This window comes from Anopheles darlingi, chromosome 2 (genome assembly GCF_943734745.1).
Source record: "Anopheles darlingi chromosome 2, idAnoDarlMG_H_01, whole genome shotgun sequence".
In the NCBI taxonomy this organism is placed as follows: Eukaryota; Metazoa; Arthropoda; class Insecta; order Diptera; family Culicidae; genus Anopheles; species Anopheles darlingi.
Genome location: NC_064874.1, coordinates 64553873 through 64568556, shown reverse-complemented (window position 1 = coordinate 64568556; position 14684 = coordinate 64553873). Strand labels below are relative to the sequence as shown.

The following is a 14684-nucleotide window of genomic DNA, read 5'->3' as shown; positions in this document are numbered from 1 at the left end:
AAAAGAAAATTTGAGATAAGCCGTAGTTATCTTAATACATCGACTACAGCTACCGGCACAATATTGCGAAAGCTCTAAGTGGAAAGCACCATAGAGAAACATATTGGGTAGAAGATTGGCTAATCTTATCTAGAGGCCCAGCAGCAGTGATGCAACCATGATTTCAGCAGGTTGTGATTAATTTCCTGAAACAGCCGCTATTGTTGATACTGCTGATGAGCTCATGCACGATACTTGTTCTAACATGTACGCGCGATTCCATTACCAGCACCATTGACGACTATCCAACGAAGATTTTCTAGCTTCTGAAACCCGATGCTTTCAAACAGTTTGATTGACCGTTCGTTGTTCCTCAGGACATACGCTTTTGAGGCCGATCCGAGGCGTGCCAAACGTTTGGCTAACTCTATCACTACCATTCGACCAAAACCACGACGGTAGTGCGTGGCCACCGTTTGGAGATCAGAATGAGCACCGGTTTGATCACTGCAAAAAGTGATTGAACTAAAATTTTTGTGTTTAAAAAAACAAACCGTTTGTTAGATTTGTACCTTAAACACCATGATACGAGTTCGCCAAGGGAATCGAATATTCCAACGCTCTCGTTCAATCGTATCAATCGTGCCAGTAAACCATGGCCAGCCTCATAGCTTATGTGATCTTTCAGGGGCCACTGATTGTAGATGTAATCCAGATGGTGAATGTTGAGCCTTCCAAACACAAAGCCTTTGGGTAATGTAGGAGAACATATTTGCTGTGCTTTTTCCTGTTCCAGAAAATAATAGTTTGCTATATTGCTGCTTGAAATGGCCAGTTTCTGATCATTGATGATATGTTCAATCACTGGCTGATATCTTTCTTGAAAATCCATGCTAACTTCAGACAGTACTTCCCAATCTATTAAAGAGAGCAGTCGTGCCAGTGGACCGAGTGTTGACTCGTTGGAAGTTGTGCTAAAGTATATCTCGAACCCATCCTAAGAGAAGTATTGAAAAGATTCTTTTATTTTCGCAATTTTTCTATTTGATCGTACATACTCTCAATAAAAACGATTGATTGGTTCTCCAGCCTCCGTTTAACGAATAAATGCTAATGGCCTCTTTTTGTGCCGGATCAACAGATATCCATCGAATGTAGTTCTCTAGCAGATAGTATGCAAACTCGTGTTTTGGCCAGTTACTTCGAAAAATATCTCTCAGTTCTTTCCAGTGCTCGTCACTTATTTCCACAAGACGGTCGTTTCCAACCATGCTCTATCAACAACTAGTCAAGACTAGTGAACATTCTACAACGAGAGATAACGAAGTACAATGTTTGCGTCAATAATTGCTGATAATGTAATAAGAGATTCTAGTGATTTAATCCGCTTTCAAACAGAGAAACTGACTTTACATTGTAGACAAGAATATTTATTTTTATTCAATTTATAAAGCCTCATGCTGTCGTCGTAACCTAATATAAATTCGAGATTATTAGGGCAAAATAAATCCGTCATCAGTCCTGCCACTCTTTCGGAACAGTGGGTATAGTCCTAACCCAGTATGCTTCATCCGTGTGCTCAAACCCAAGTCTTTCGAACATACGTCTCGATGGGATATTCATTGCATTAACCAGCGCGTAACAATCATGACCTAGAGCTGCAACCTTTTTTGCTATCGCTACTGTCACTACGGTTCCGAATCCACGCCTCAAGTATTCCGGATCAACCTGCAACGCTCCAAGTGCACCAGCCTGTAAGCGGAAACACCACGCCACCATCTTCCCCGTAGATTGCTCATAAAGCCCCACACACATGTTCCAAGCCGCAAGCCGTTGTAGAAAGAATAATGAACCGGTGTGGCGATTTGGCCAGTGATCATTCGCTTTCGTAGCGTCCTTGCTACTTAAGGTCTTCAACATGAAACCATCCGGTACTTGTAGCGATATGGCGTTGCATTGTTCTTTGGACATAAAGTACTGATACGTTTCACTGTCGTACTCTTTGGTCAATCCCTTGGCCGTGATCACATCAATGACTGGTTGTCGGTGACGTGCCAAAAGTGAACTCACTTTCAATCCACCACTCCAGTCTAGCAAAGGGAGTGCCCTAGCTAGTATACGATTTGTAGGATCCAGTGAGTATACGAACAGCTGATAGCGATCCTACGAGCACACGAAAACGACATTACCTTCCGCAATGGATTGTACCGAATGATCAATTACTTACCACGACCAAGTAGGTACCATCCTCTCGCCAGCTTTCGTTCAGACAGTAAATAATGAGATTCTTAATAGCAGGATCCTTTCCATACCAACACACATAATTGTCGATCGTGGTGTACGCGACGTGATGCTCAGGCCAGTTCTTGAGGTAAAGATCCCTTAACTGGGCCCAGTCGTTGGCCGGAATGATGGTTAGCCGATCCGCTGTGTCCATGACTCAGTCTGTAAGTGAATGAATGATAAGTGGGGTAACGAACTACTGATGCCTGCTGGTAAGCTTATCTTCTCGGAAAAGGGGAAGCACGACGAGACATATTCGTCGTTCGACGTGGTCAAAATATTAAAAACCACATGCTCCAATGTTATACGGTTGGAGCATTTACTATATGAATTAAGGATTGGAATTGCGGAAGATCCAATCTTACCGTAAGTTTAACAACAAATTAAATTGATTTAAGCAGTCAATGACCATGCATTTGGTGGGGTTTAAACTGGCATAATTCGAAGCATTCTTCCGCATGTTGTCAAGTCGTATATAAAATTAAAATATCCTTAAACTATGCACAACATCCTACGTGTAAGTTAATTCGGATCAATGGTGTTAGTAAACCATGCCTGGCTTAATAACATTTATGTTTCTTCGCGAGAAGAGATAACCAACTACATTGTTAACATAAACTCTATAGACTGCTGCATACCAGAGAGACCATTAAAATATATAAGACAACAAAATTTAGTTTTATTCAATTTATAAAACCTTTGTAGTCGTAACATAACATAAATTCGAGTTTATAAATTTGGAATAAGTGCATTAATCCTTCCATTCTTTAGGGACAGTTGGCATGGTTCTAACAAAGAAGGCGTTATCCCTGTGCTCAAACCCAAGTCTTTCGAACAAACCGCTAGATGGGACATTCCCTGCTATAACCACTGCGTAACAATCATGGCCTAGGGCTGCAACCTTTTTCGCAGTTGCCACTGTCACTACGGTTCCAAATCCTCGCCTCAAATACTCCGGAACAACCTGCAACGATCCAAGAGCACCAAACTGCGCGCGAAGACACCAAGCCACCAGCTTCCCCGTAGATTGCTCATAAAGCCCCACGCACGGATTCCAAGCCGCTAGCCGCTGCATTAAGAATAACGAACCGGTGTGGCGATTTGGCCAGTACTCATCCACTTCCCTAGCGTCCTTGCTGCTTAAGGTCTTCAACATGAAACCGTCCGGTACTTGCAGCAATAAAGCGTTGCATTGTTCTTTAGGCATAAAGTATAGATACGTCTCAAGGTCGTACTCCTTAGTCAAACCCTTGGCTGTGATCACATCAATGACTGGTTGTCGGTGTCGTGCCAAAAGTGAGCTCACTTTCAATCCACCACTCCAGTCTAGCAAAGGGAGTGCCCTAGCTAGAGTACGATTTGTAGGATCCAATGAGTAAATGAGCAGCTCATAGCGATCCTATGGGCAAAAGGAAACAATAAAACACTAATAATATTTCAAGACTTGTACCGAATGATCAATTACTCACCACGACCAAGTAGGTACCATCCTCTCGCCAGCTTCCGTTCAGACAGTAAATAGTGAGATTTTTAATAGCAGGATCCTTTTCATACCAGCGCAAGTAATTGTCGATCGTTGCGTACGCGACATGATGCTCAGGCCAGTTCTTGAGGTAAAGATCCCTTAACTGGGCCCAGTCATTGGCCGGAATAATGGTTAGTAGATCCGTTGTGTCCATGACTCGTGTCTAAAATTGAACGAATTATGAGTGGAGTAACGAACTCCTATTGACTCCGGTTCAGATTAGCTTGTCGCAGTGATGCACGGTTGCATGCTCAATCTGGACGTTGTAGCAAAAAGGTAATGTCCTATTCGCTGTTATTCGCTGTTATTCGCTGTTAAGGTTTTATGAGGCTATATCTCGATTTCGTAGATACGTAGATTTCGTGTTCCTCTTTGTACTCGTTCTGTATGTCTTTATTCTTGTTTGTACAACGTGTTTGTCAAATTTAAAACATTCAACAAATCGCCACAGCTACCATCAAAACTCGATAACGCTTAACGTTAACCTAATCAAGCACTATTAAACCACAGGCCGGACCATACTAAGGAGTCATTTTAAAAGCATACAACAAAAAACCCAACACGACACTATTTGTAACGTCGGCATGGTTTAGGCATAAAAACATTACAGCAGCGTGACGTTACGTCCAAGGTTAACCTCAACGATGATTCTAGCAAATTGCGAAGGCCCACACGAGCCCATCATTACCATCTCGCTAATTCAGTACCCCTCACGCAATATTGTGCGAATCAAGTGGCTTCTGAGAGCCACAGAGTCACTATCATTTGCAAGTTGATCGGTCAGTCTGTGCTTCCATTCGTTAGACGCCATACAGTGTATTCCACAGCGTCAGGTGTCCACAGCTAAAGTGATCGATATCACAAACGAACATGAATGCTAGCCGATCTGTTCTACTTAAAGTAATGTACGGTGCTGTAGTGATAACGAACGTTTTTGCGATGTACTACGACTATACGGTGTCCGACAAGAATCTACCAGAACTGAAAGAGTTCACTAAGCTGCTAACAACAAGTGAAAAATTTCGGCTACCCTTAAAAGGCCGAATTATATTTCTTACCTACTGGAATCTGGTGAGTCAACACAACAAAGGCATGCTCTCAGAATCAAATATTGTCTCCGGACGATAATTATAATCGTAGAATAGTTAAACTAGATAACTTACGATATAATTCACATTGAATTGCCCACAGTGTGTTAATAACCAATCATGAAACGCTGGTAACCACTGCGCTTCTTTAATGTAGAATGGGTACTGAAATACATAAAACTTAATATTTTTCTATACATTTTCACTATCAATTAGAACAATATATTCAAGCCTCTGAGACAAACTGATGTATTAGAATACAGAAAATCACCAGATAGTTAACAAGGACTACCAAAGTGGCCAAAAACTAAAACATAAACACAAACACAAACTATTTACAGTACCAGATTCTCTTTCTACTCAGTTCTGATAAGGATCTTAAGATATGGCTTCCAACATGAATTCGCCATACCAAAAGAGAAAAATTTAAAATGTTCATTGCCAAGTTTTCGGCATTAACTGTAATACCTTGGATCCCAGTGTGCCCCCACGATACCGTGTGCAGTATTATCATACTTTCCCCGCATTACGGCCCAAACCAAGGTTCGCCCCAACTGTGGAGAGCGAGAGAAATGCAAATTATGAGTTCAAACCATTTCCTCTCACCGACTCGCACATTCTCATTTCGCTTGATAGTAGCGTTGAAGACGTTCTATAAATATTTTATCAAAGTGGCCATCCTCTCTCACGCTCGGAAGTGCGCTGCATCTTCTCGGTCCCACGCTCGCCAAACGGTCGCGAGCTCTCACTCACGTGTCGCCGGTCGGTTCGTGAAGTTCCCGTGAGGTAGTTTGCAGGACACGTTGTCAGGACTCATCACGAAACGGGTATCTAATTCGCCAATACGAAAGAAGTGTCACGAACGTTGTCACCTGCCCGGAACAACCTTACCGAGCAGAAGTGCGCGATTATTGTACTGGGACCAATGGGAAAAAGAAACACACACACACACACACACATACATACACACTTCCGGAGACGACTACCGTGGCCGTGAACCGTGTTGCAGTGGTTGCTGCTAGACCGGTCGGTCGATTTTGGGTGTCCTTCAAGCGACGACCTCAAGAAACTCAAAACCCGGCCTACAGGCATACCAGTTTCGTGGTGCAGTACCTGCCTTCAGTCCAGGAAGTAAACCCGCTTCTCTGACTGATTGCTGTGCACTCTCTGTGAGATAGTGTGTGTATGTGTGTGCGAGGGGCTACGTGTCTGAATGGAGGAGCACTGCTTCCGCGCAGACGATTCCGAACCATTCATCCCAACCACCCAACGACGGCAGGGCACTGCGGTAACCCGATGTTGCAGTGAACCGACATTGTTTACTCTGTCAAGGTTCCCTCTAGTGCGCTCCCGCGGGTTCGCTCTGGATGCAATCTTCTCCGGAAAATTGCTGTAAAAAGGAAGCCAGTGTCGTGGTGGACATTGACAAAAAGATTGAGCTGTTCCTTCAAATCGTTCTTTCTTGTTTGCACGTTTATCTCAAAGCGATCCAAGTGTGCCTTTATGTGAATTTTTAAAGCTGTTCTAATAGTGTCTAGGTGTTGAAACAAAGGCGTGGAGGTGGAGCGAAGCCATTTAGGGGTGGTACTTCAGTGTGCTCTCGTGCAAAAAAACGTCCTTCCATCGTGTATCTGGAGTGTCCCTTTCAGTTAGTGTAGTGTGCAACAAACCAACGTCATCATCATGTCCAGCGTTCAGCTGTACAAGCTGCCGGCGTTTGTCATCACCTGGCACCTAATAGCATTCGCACAGTACTGCTACGCGATCTACTTCGATCGCTTCTTCATTCACATCCCTGACGATCTGGCCATACCGAAGATGATGACGACGACGGAGTACGGTGGCCGCTCGAAGTTTCTCACCTACTGGTGTTTGGTTAGTATCCGATTCTGGAACGAATTCGTGTGCTTTTAACGAATATACCGCCAGCATAGGTAGAGGGTGCCTTTGGCTGGAAACAGGTTTTGTGATTGGCATCTCATTAAGGAGCAGCTGGATTTACAATGTTTAATCAATAATACTTTCGCCAACCCGACTGGCGCAAAAATATACATTTCCCAAGGCCAACTGAAACAAAACAAATTCACATCTCGCAGATACGCACTCCGCTTAGTCTGCAAATTTTGCGTCGGTGTCAGAAACATGTTCCAGCTATGGCAAACCGGCAATCATCATAACTCAAACGCGCTGGACCGGGTGCTCCGTTCAGTACCGACTACAAAAGGGATACTATTTCAACTCGAATGTTTTTGGTGTGTGTACCGAGAGGCCAGAAACATGCTCGTTCGGGTGACGCTTTGTTAGTGTTTCATCGCAAACGATTGATTTTGCTAATATGTTTAGCAAAAGATGTTTTTTTGGAATATGTTTTTTTTGCTAATATGTTTAGCAAAAGATGCAAAAGATGGAAGATGGTATGATATATTATTAACCGTATCGTATGTGTGATTAAACCAACAACTCCCATGGTATCCGTCTCGTTTGTACGACCGGATCAATAAAGCGGCAGAGATTTATAGCTTCCAGCTTCCCGAGCGAGAAGCGGATGAGATAAAAACCGAAAACACTACTCTAAGCCACCGAAATGCGACCGACCTCCTCGCTCTATATGCCGAGGATGGTAATTTCCAGAGTTTGTTTTCATTGCCATTTTCCCGCTGCACCTACCTTACCCTAAGCGAGGAGTACTGTTACGCATTCGCACATTCGCGCGGAGGTAGGGGTTGAGGAAATAAAATGATAAAATGTGCGTAATTTGTTAAAAATAAAAGTTAACATAAACAACGATCATGAAAGCCGGCAACAGGAGGAGTGGGGCATGTAGAAGGAGCAAAGGATAGGGAAGGGTGTGAAATTTGAGAAGCGGATTGCGATTATCTCGCTGCTGGTAACGAGCTGACGAGTGTTGGTACAAGAAGGATCTAAAGTGGTAGCAAAAAAACCCACGGATCTTCACCGCAGCCACCTGGAGCAATGGAGCCGCCTGGCAGCTGGTCATTAGGTGGGAAGAAAAGCACGCCAATGTTGCAGATTCCATAGGTTATTATTGATTACTATTGATAACTTATGCAAAGGAAGCTAAACCATCAGATTATTTTATATTTCAGTTGAGTTGGCTATTGTTGTTGTAGACAGTTCACAAATCATAATAATAAGCAAAATATCTTCGTTTATATCAAACTATTAGAATGCAATAATAATGCCTATTACATTCCAATTAAAACTAATTTATAAAGCAGTATGAAAATAACGTACCAACATCTACAATGCAAATATTCCGGGAATCTATACAAAAAGGATCGTAATTGTATATTGCTTGTTGAATCTATTAACAAGCAGTATGCAATTTTGATCCTTTTTTACGAAAATAAAAAGATTTATTTTAGTTTAGCAATATTAAATTACGTAGTGGAAAAAAATACGGCCCGTTTTTATATATGTAAAAAATAATAGTGTAGTGGAAGACAAATATTTTAAACATAAATTCGCCATTGCGATGAACCCACTAGCGCGTCGAAATAAACGATTTCAAAAGTGTACTTTTATCACTCGAGATAAGAGTTGGGATTGTGGATATAATTTTGACGCACTCAGCATCGCCCCCGCTGATGACGACAGATGTCTGCTACTGGGGAGATGCTCGCATTGCACGTTTTATCTTTGTTTGCCCTTCCAGTTTCAGGCCCTGAGTCAAGCTCATTCTTGTTCCGCTGGAATATACCACTGCCAACCTAAATTAGGCAATATATGCCTCAATGCCACAGTTGGCAAAGTGAATGACTTCATTATGTTGCTGTCGAAAAACGCTGTATCATGTTTTACCGTTTGCACATGTTTCCAGCATACTTAAGTACGATTATGCGTAAAATTTATTAATTTATTAATGTGATGAAAAAAAACTATTTCGAAAGTTCAGCTTTATGTTGTCCATATTAAGTATTGTTAATATGGGTTTCTGGTGATTATTATGTGAATTGCGATATATTACGTTTATACTTACAAATACTTACAATGGGAGTCCGTCGATTCCTAATCGTAGTCCAACCAATCAAGTCGCTCTAAATTCACTTAACTTCACTCCACCGATTGAATTACCGTTTATCAGAATTGATAGCTATTTCTCCCGATCAGGGCACGTGCTATTCGCTTCGAACACTATGGTAAAAGAAAGTCCCGGGGCCACCTTTCCACTCATCAACCTCTCATCACGATACGCGAACACTCACAACAACCGGCAGATTATGGAGGCTGTTTGTTTGCCTCAAAATTTATAGCTGTCTAGCGGCATCTAGCGGCATTGACACCGTTTGTTACTTCTATCCCTTGCTAAATAACGGCCAAGAAATAACGGTTGATGTGAGTCTTTACATACAACAAAAGGATGAAGAACTAACCGTTCCTCTTTCAGAGGGGACGGTTAAGTCATGTGCCTTGTATTGACTTCGATTTTATTGAATAACCTCTTGTTGATGTCGGTAGCAATCATTCGACCAAATTAAACCAATCCAACCTTTGGACCAAATTACGATGACTGCATACTCGAGGCCATCGTTAAAGGTCGCCGGCTGACATCCCCCCCAACTGTCGCGTGCATTCAAACAATGGAACAACTAGAAACGACCGGCTAGAGCTTCTCCAAAGTAAAATCGATACACATTTGCTTGGACAGATGCTTTGTTCGGGTAGTTGTACCGTAAGGCCAACGTAAGAAATCGTACAATCACTTGTCCGACCGGCTTGGTAGCAAATGGGTCGCATCGTGGTCGAACTTACGTAAAGCCACATGCCATGCCCGCAACTTTGCCGGCTTCTGCATTTGTTCATGGGAACCGTACGGAATGCCGCCAGGCTGGCAGGCAGGGCATCCCCGCAGTTTTGTCACACTCACCGTTGGTGAGTTAATTGGTTCATCAGCCGGGTGTCATCACGGTCTAGCACGGGCCACTGCTATGGAGTGCTAGCAATTCAATTAATACTCTCTCGTGCTGTTTTGGAACCACGGAAAGCATAGCGACAGCAATGGAGAGCATGCAATGACCCTACTTCAGCCTGGACATACATGGCTGGACCATCATTACCGGATAGTTTAACATGACGTCATTTCTCGTGACTGACATGGATACACATAGTCTGGGTACGGTATTCTCTGGAATTCGACATTATAATGGGTACACTAGTAACCGTAGTAGTAGTGACAACATTTTGTTTTACTGTGAGGAATATCCTTCACACTTTTTGCTGTGTAGAAATCCTCCGTCAGGGATAAGAAGGTCACTAAGCCTATATCAAAATACTTATATGATTCGGTGTTAAAGCACTTATCGAAAACATACATTTTATTAGCTTTCTATGGATTATACAGAAAACATTATACTAAAATGTGATTTATAATTTGGTATTGAATTTCAAATTTCATATTTAATCACACACGTTCTTCTTGAACGCGATATAGTAACAGTTTTTGCGTTGTGCCTCGAAGAAATGCATCTGCATCCGGATATATCTAAGTGGATCACCTAATGTGCAACGATTAACGTCTTGGTCAACTTCACACCGGTGGTCGTATTATTATTTCGGTACGCCGCTAAACATCCGGTCATGTTTGCTGACAATGCACAACAGTATATGTAGGCAAATGGTAATGGTGCCAGCAGCTCACGCGCTAGCAACTGACCATCAATTAAACGTTTACATAAACTGTCATCTCAAATATCATCTCCATATCCACTTTCCAGAATGAGATCCCGGGAAAATCGCCAAAGTCATAGGGTGTAGGGCCGAGCCGGCAGACGGACGGTAGCTAATGGTAGGAAAAACAACCTGTTCTCCCCCGGCCAGACGGGTGATAGTAACCATATGCTAGCTACTAATACTCCAGCTGTCGTGGTGGTATGTGCTGGAGGACGGACGCCTGCTGGGGAGGCGATTCGCGATCCTCGACCGGCGAAAGAGGAGAACGTGGGTTGTTGGTTTATGGACTTCAATAAAATGTTTGCTGGTGCGTAGATCGCTGCTGGCAAGCGTTGGTGGTGGCAGGAGGCAACATTTTCCACTTTCGCCAGCGCAAGAGCCGTCGAGCAGCACAGCATCATGTCGTAAAAGAGATGATGTTGTTCCTTTCGCTCAAACCTCCTGAAATTGAACACCAAAGTAAACAGAGTAGCTGGTATGCAAATGGATGGAGGAAGGGTGTGGGCTCTGGGAAAACCTATCATTTTCCATGGTGCCCTGCGATCGCGCTGGTCCTCAGTGCAGGATAAGTGGGACAGAGAACGACTTTCCTGGACAATCCTATACCGGAGCGCTTGTTTACCTACTAATATGAGTATTGAGCCAAATTTTACACGATAAATGAGCATTTGTAGTGTCGCACTTTAGACAAATCCAATGTGAGAAGTAACGAAATGATGATGTGGGAGATGGGGAGCACGCAATCTGCTAAAAATATCATTCGAGTCCACTCATGCGAAACACTAGATTCGCATCATCCGCTCGATGGACTTTATTCGCCGGGATAGAACCAACCATTCCCATGTTTTGCATCCTTCTTGAGGACAAAGAAATCCCAAGGAGCAGATAGAGGAAGAGATAGTTCAATGAACTTTGATAAGTGCATTTGCATCATCGGATGCACTCCGCGTTCCGCGCACGAGATAGTGCGGGGTTAATCGAAGAGGTCTAAATCGAACATACCTCCCTGGGGGCGATCAGATTCAGCTGTCCACTTACTATTCGAATAGGTGGATTATGGGATACCGATAATCCTCACTCTTTATCACAGTAAAACCGACGACGAGTATCACTAGATTGCGCAAACTCCACTTTTTCCCCGTTCTCCTCCCCCTTTGCCACCCACAACATAACTGTCAAAAGCGAACTCCAGCATTTGTTTTGATTTTGAGCGAGTTTTTTAATACTACGAAAATAGTTGGCGACGATCCGGGCAAAGTCCACGCGAGATTCTGCTTCCCCTCCTTGCACAAGTGCCACGAGATAACATTTATTGGTCCGCCAAATCAGGTTCGCTCGCGCAAGTGGAAGAACTGCTCGGTCATCGCACCGTGCTGCCCCGTGTTATCGCAAACCGCCGGTTCCGCAGCAGCGCCAGGCTCAAACGGCAACCGCAGCTCTTGTGATTGAGTGGTGTCTGGGCAACCCGGAACAACTTGAGCAGTTTCAGCACGATTTACTACATCTCGCACCTGGGAGGAATATGGGAAAAGTGGCCAAGAGCAACGATGGTTATCAGCGCGGTGCGTACGGGGCGCTGCGGACCCTGATGCACTTCATCGCCGCCGTGCAGTTCTCGTACGCGATTTACTACGACTTTCGATACGTACACTTTCCGCCGGAGATGAGACGGGCCCCCGGGGGGGATTTTGGTGGAAAGCTTAAGTTCCTTACCGTGTGGGATGCGGTAGGTGATTCCGGAGGGGCACCAAACGCTCGCGTTTACCGTGATACCCTTAGTGAAGAAGTGTAATACCTATTTCATTCCATTTTTCCTCTTTACAGATACTGCAAGCGGTCTATTTTACGATTTGTCTGCTGAACGATTTCATCGGTACAAACGAAGTGGCCCCCAAGCGGATGCCACTGATACGCAAGGTGAAAGATTACACTCTAGCTGCGTTCGCCTTCCCGGTAGCGTTGAATGTTGGCGTCACCTTCTGGACATTGATGGCCATCGACCGGGAACTTGTCTTTCCGAAAGCACTCGATGCCGTCTTTCCCGGGTAAGGGTGGTGCGGTATGCCGCTAGAAACGATACCGATTTTGTATAATGTTTCTGACACTCCCTTTTCCAGCTGGTTGAATCACGTCATGCACACCAATATCGTCATCTTCATGGTGCTGGAGATTTGCACCAGCTTCCGGCAGTATCCATCGCGCCGCGCCGGCCTCACCGGGCTCGGTATCTTCATGTCGGCCTATCTGGGCTGGTTGCACGTCATCCATCACTTCGGAGGCATCTGGGTGTACCCGGTGCTGGAGGTACTGAACATGCCGCAGCGTATCGCTTTCTTCGCTGTTTCGCTGGCCTTCTGCGTTGGACTGTATTTGCTCGGTGAATTCTTCAACAATCTCATCTGGACGAAGGAACTTAAGCAGCTGAAGAGCGCAACCTCGGCGGGTGGTGCGAGTAAGAAGTCCAATTAAGAAGCGCCTACTAAAGAAGGGCTTTCGTTTTGTGCGTGCGTGATAGTGGGGAGATTTGGCTGGATTCAGATGCATGAATATGATTCCTATGGAAGGAATCAAATCAAATCCGAGCAGGCGGCTTATTCATTGCCTCGTCGCTAATCGCGACAAGCGACGAGCGCGAGTGTGCTGTGTGTTTGCTGTGTGCGCGTGCTGTGTGTCGTTGGGTCAAAATGCTCATCTCTGTTGCTCGTCTACTACAGAGCACTAACCTTCATTTATTTCATTCTGATTTTGAATTAAACTCAAACTTTGCCTAATACCGTGCATCCCTATTCCCAAGTGGACTACTACTTAAGAGTGGATACGCGGAGTGGATCTATATCATCCTGTACGTGTTGTGTGTAGTGTAGTCATGATATTACAAATATGCATGGGTATGAATGTTTGCGGATGATTTGTGGTTGGTTTCTAGCTTTAAACTCAGTTTCGTTCTTATCTCTTTCTTTGTACGCCACGGTGCCACGTCCACCAGAAACCACGTCCTCTGAAAACCCAACCGAACAGCAAGCATTTATGGACATTGTGTAGTGACTGCAAACTTAGACCAAACACGTGTTTCCGTTTAGTAGCATCACCCTTAGCAGAAGGGAAGAAAAAAGAAAGGTAGTTCAGAATGCTACCATTTGAACCCTGGCTCACGGTGCAGCACAGACAGTCACGGAGAGGCTCTCACACCAAAGCGATGATATTTCACTGGAAGCAGCAAACAGATATTAGAAAAATGCCTCCTCGTGTCACAAAAAGTGATTACAAGGCTCAATATTCATTTAAAGTCGACCAAAGCACAGTAAACCACTTAAAGGCATTTAGGGAAATGATAACGATATCAATTATGAACAATTAATGGCGTGCACTGAGCTATAAAGCCTGTTAATCCGTTGATAAATGGTAAATGCAACATTTTATAGAGCCCACGCGATAACTAATTTTCATTCAGATTCACCTTCGATATGTGTGCATACTCAAATCCAAAGCTGAAAAAAACCTGTACGTAGCGTTGGGATAATACAATTTTTAATCATCGTCATTTAGATGTGCATTTATATCCTTCGTCTATTTTGAACGTCTCGCAGCACAGTTGTAAGTCGGTACCGGCGTGGCTTCGTGTACCTCTAAGCTAAAACGCACCATTTATTCCAATTTCGATGCGCGCATTCATACTTGGTCCAAACAGCTACGGAAAGGGAACATACAACTTTATGTAGGTGTAGGTGTAGGTGGAGGTGCAGGTTTTGTTTTCTTTTAGCTAACTATTTACAGGGCTGAGAGACGGTATCTCAAAAGGATCGCAAATCGCTATAGATAAGCTGTCTGAAATTAACGTAAAGCCTTGATTGATAGTGTTCTAACAGGCAAAAGGGGGGGAAAATTTTCACGAGAAAGAAAAAGATCTTTTGGTTCCGATTGCTCTACAGCCTACATTACATTGTAATCATTGTATCTAGATGTACTACGTTATGTGAGTGTAATATTCTAGCTGTAATCTTTGTCGCCACATACACGATCCGTAGATAGCGAAATGATATAAATATTAGATTCCGACCAAACCATGAAGCTCGTACTAATGTTGGTTTTGTTTATTGAAATTTAAGACCACGAAAGAA

The 14684-nt window shown here is 43.7% G+C and overlaps 3 protein-coding genes across 9 annotated transcripts; 1 reads left to right on the top strand and 2 right to left on the bottom strand.

Annotated features, from left to right (window-relative positions):
* Positions 1-1370: 1370 nt before the first annotated feature.
* LOC125959737 (uncharacterized) lies at positions 1371-11697 on the bottom strand. Its single transcript, XM_049692641.1, has 3 exons — positions 11569-11697; positions 2207-2424; positions 1371-2142 (listed from the first exon to the last, which is right to left on the bottom strand). The coding sequence occupies exons 2-3, from the start codon at positions 2414-2416 to the stop codon at positions 1495-1497; spliced, it is 858 nt and encodes a 285-aa protein (XP_049548598.1). The 5' UTR covers positions 2417-2424; positions 11569-11697; the 3' UTR covers positions 1371-1494.
* Positions 3014-4139, bottom strand: LOC125959445 (uncharacterized). The gene is made up of 2 exons (XM_049692269.1): positions 3732-4139; positions 3014-3661 (listed from the first exon to the last, which is right to left on the bottom strand). The coding sequence occupies exons 1-2, from the start codon at positions 3939-3941 to the stop codon at positions 3014-3016; spliced, it is 858 nt and encodes a 285-aa protein (XP_049548226.1). The 5' UTR covers positions 3942-4139.
* On the top strand, positions 4575-14483 carry LOC125959743 (androgen-induced gene 1 protein-like). Of its 7 annotated transcripts, none has more exons than XM_049692650.1 (5): positions 5624-5702; positions 6395-6750; positions 12391-12611; positions 12684-13018; positions 13553-14483. In XM_049692650.1, exons 2-5 carry the CDS (start codon positions 6559-6561, stop codon positions 13606-13608), a joined length of 804 nt encoding a protein of 267 aa, XP_049548607.1. In that variant the 5' UTR covers positions 5624-5702; positions 6395-6558; the 3' UTR covers positions 13609-14483. The 7 variants fall into 7 exon arrangements, with proteins under 7 accessions (XP_049548604.1, XP_049548607.1, XP_049548605.1 ...); XM_049692648.1 differs by having other exon boundaries at positions 5629-5702; positions 6361-6750; XM_049692651.1 differs by having other exon boundaries at positions 5634-5702; positions 6407-6750.
* Positions 14484-14684: the final 201 nt, after the last annotated feature.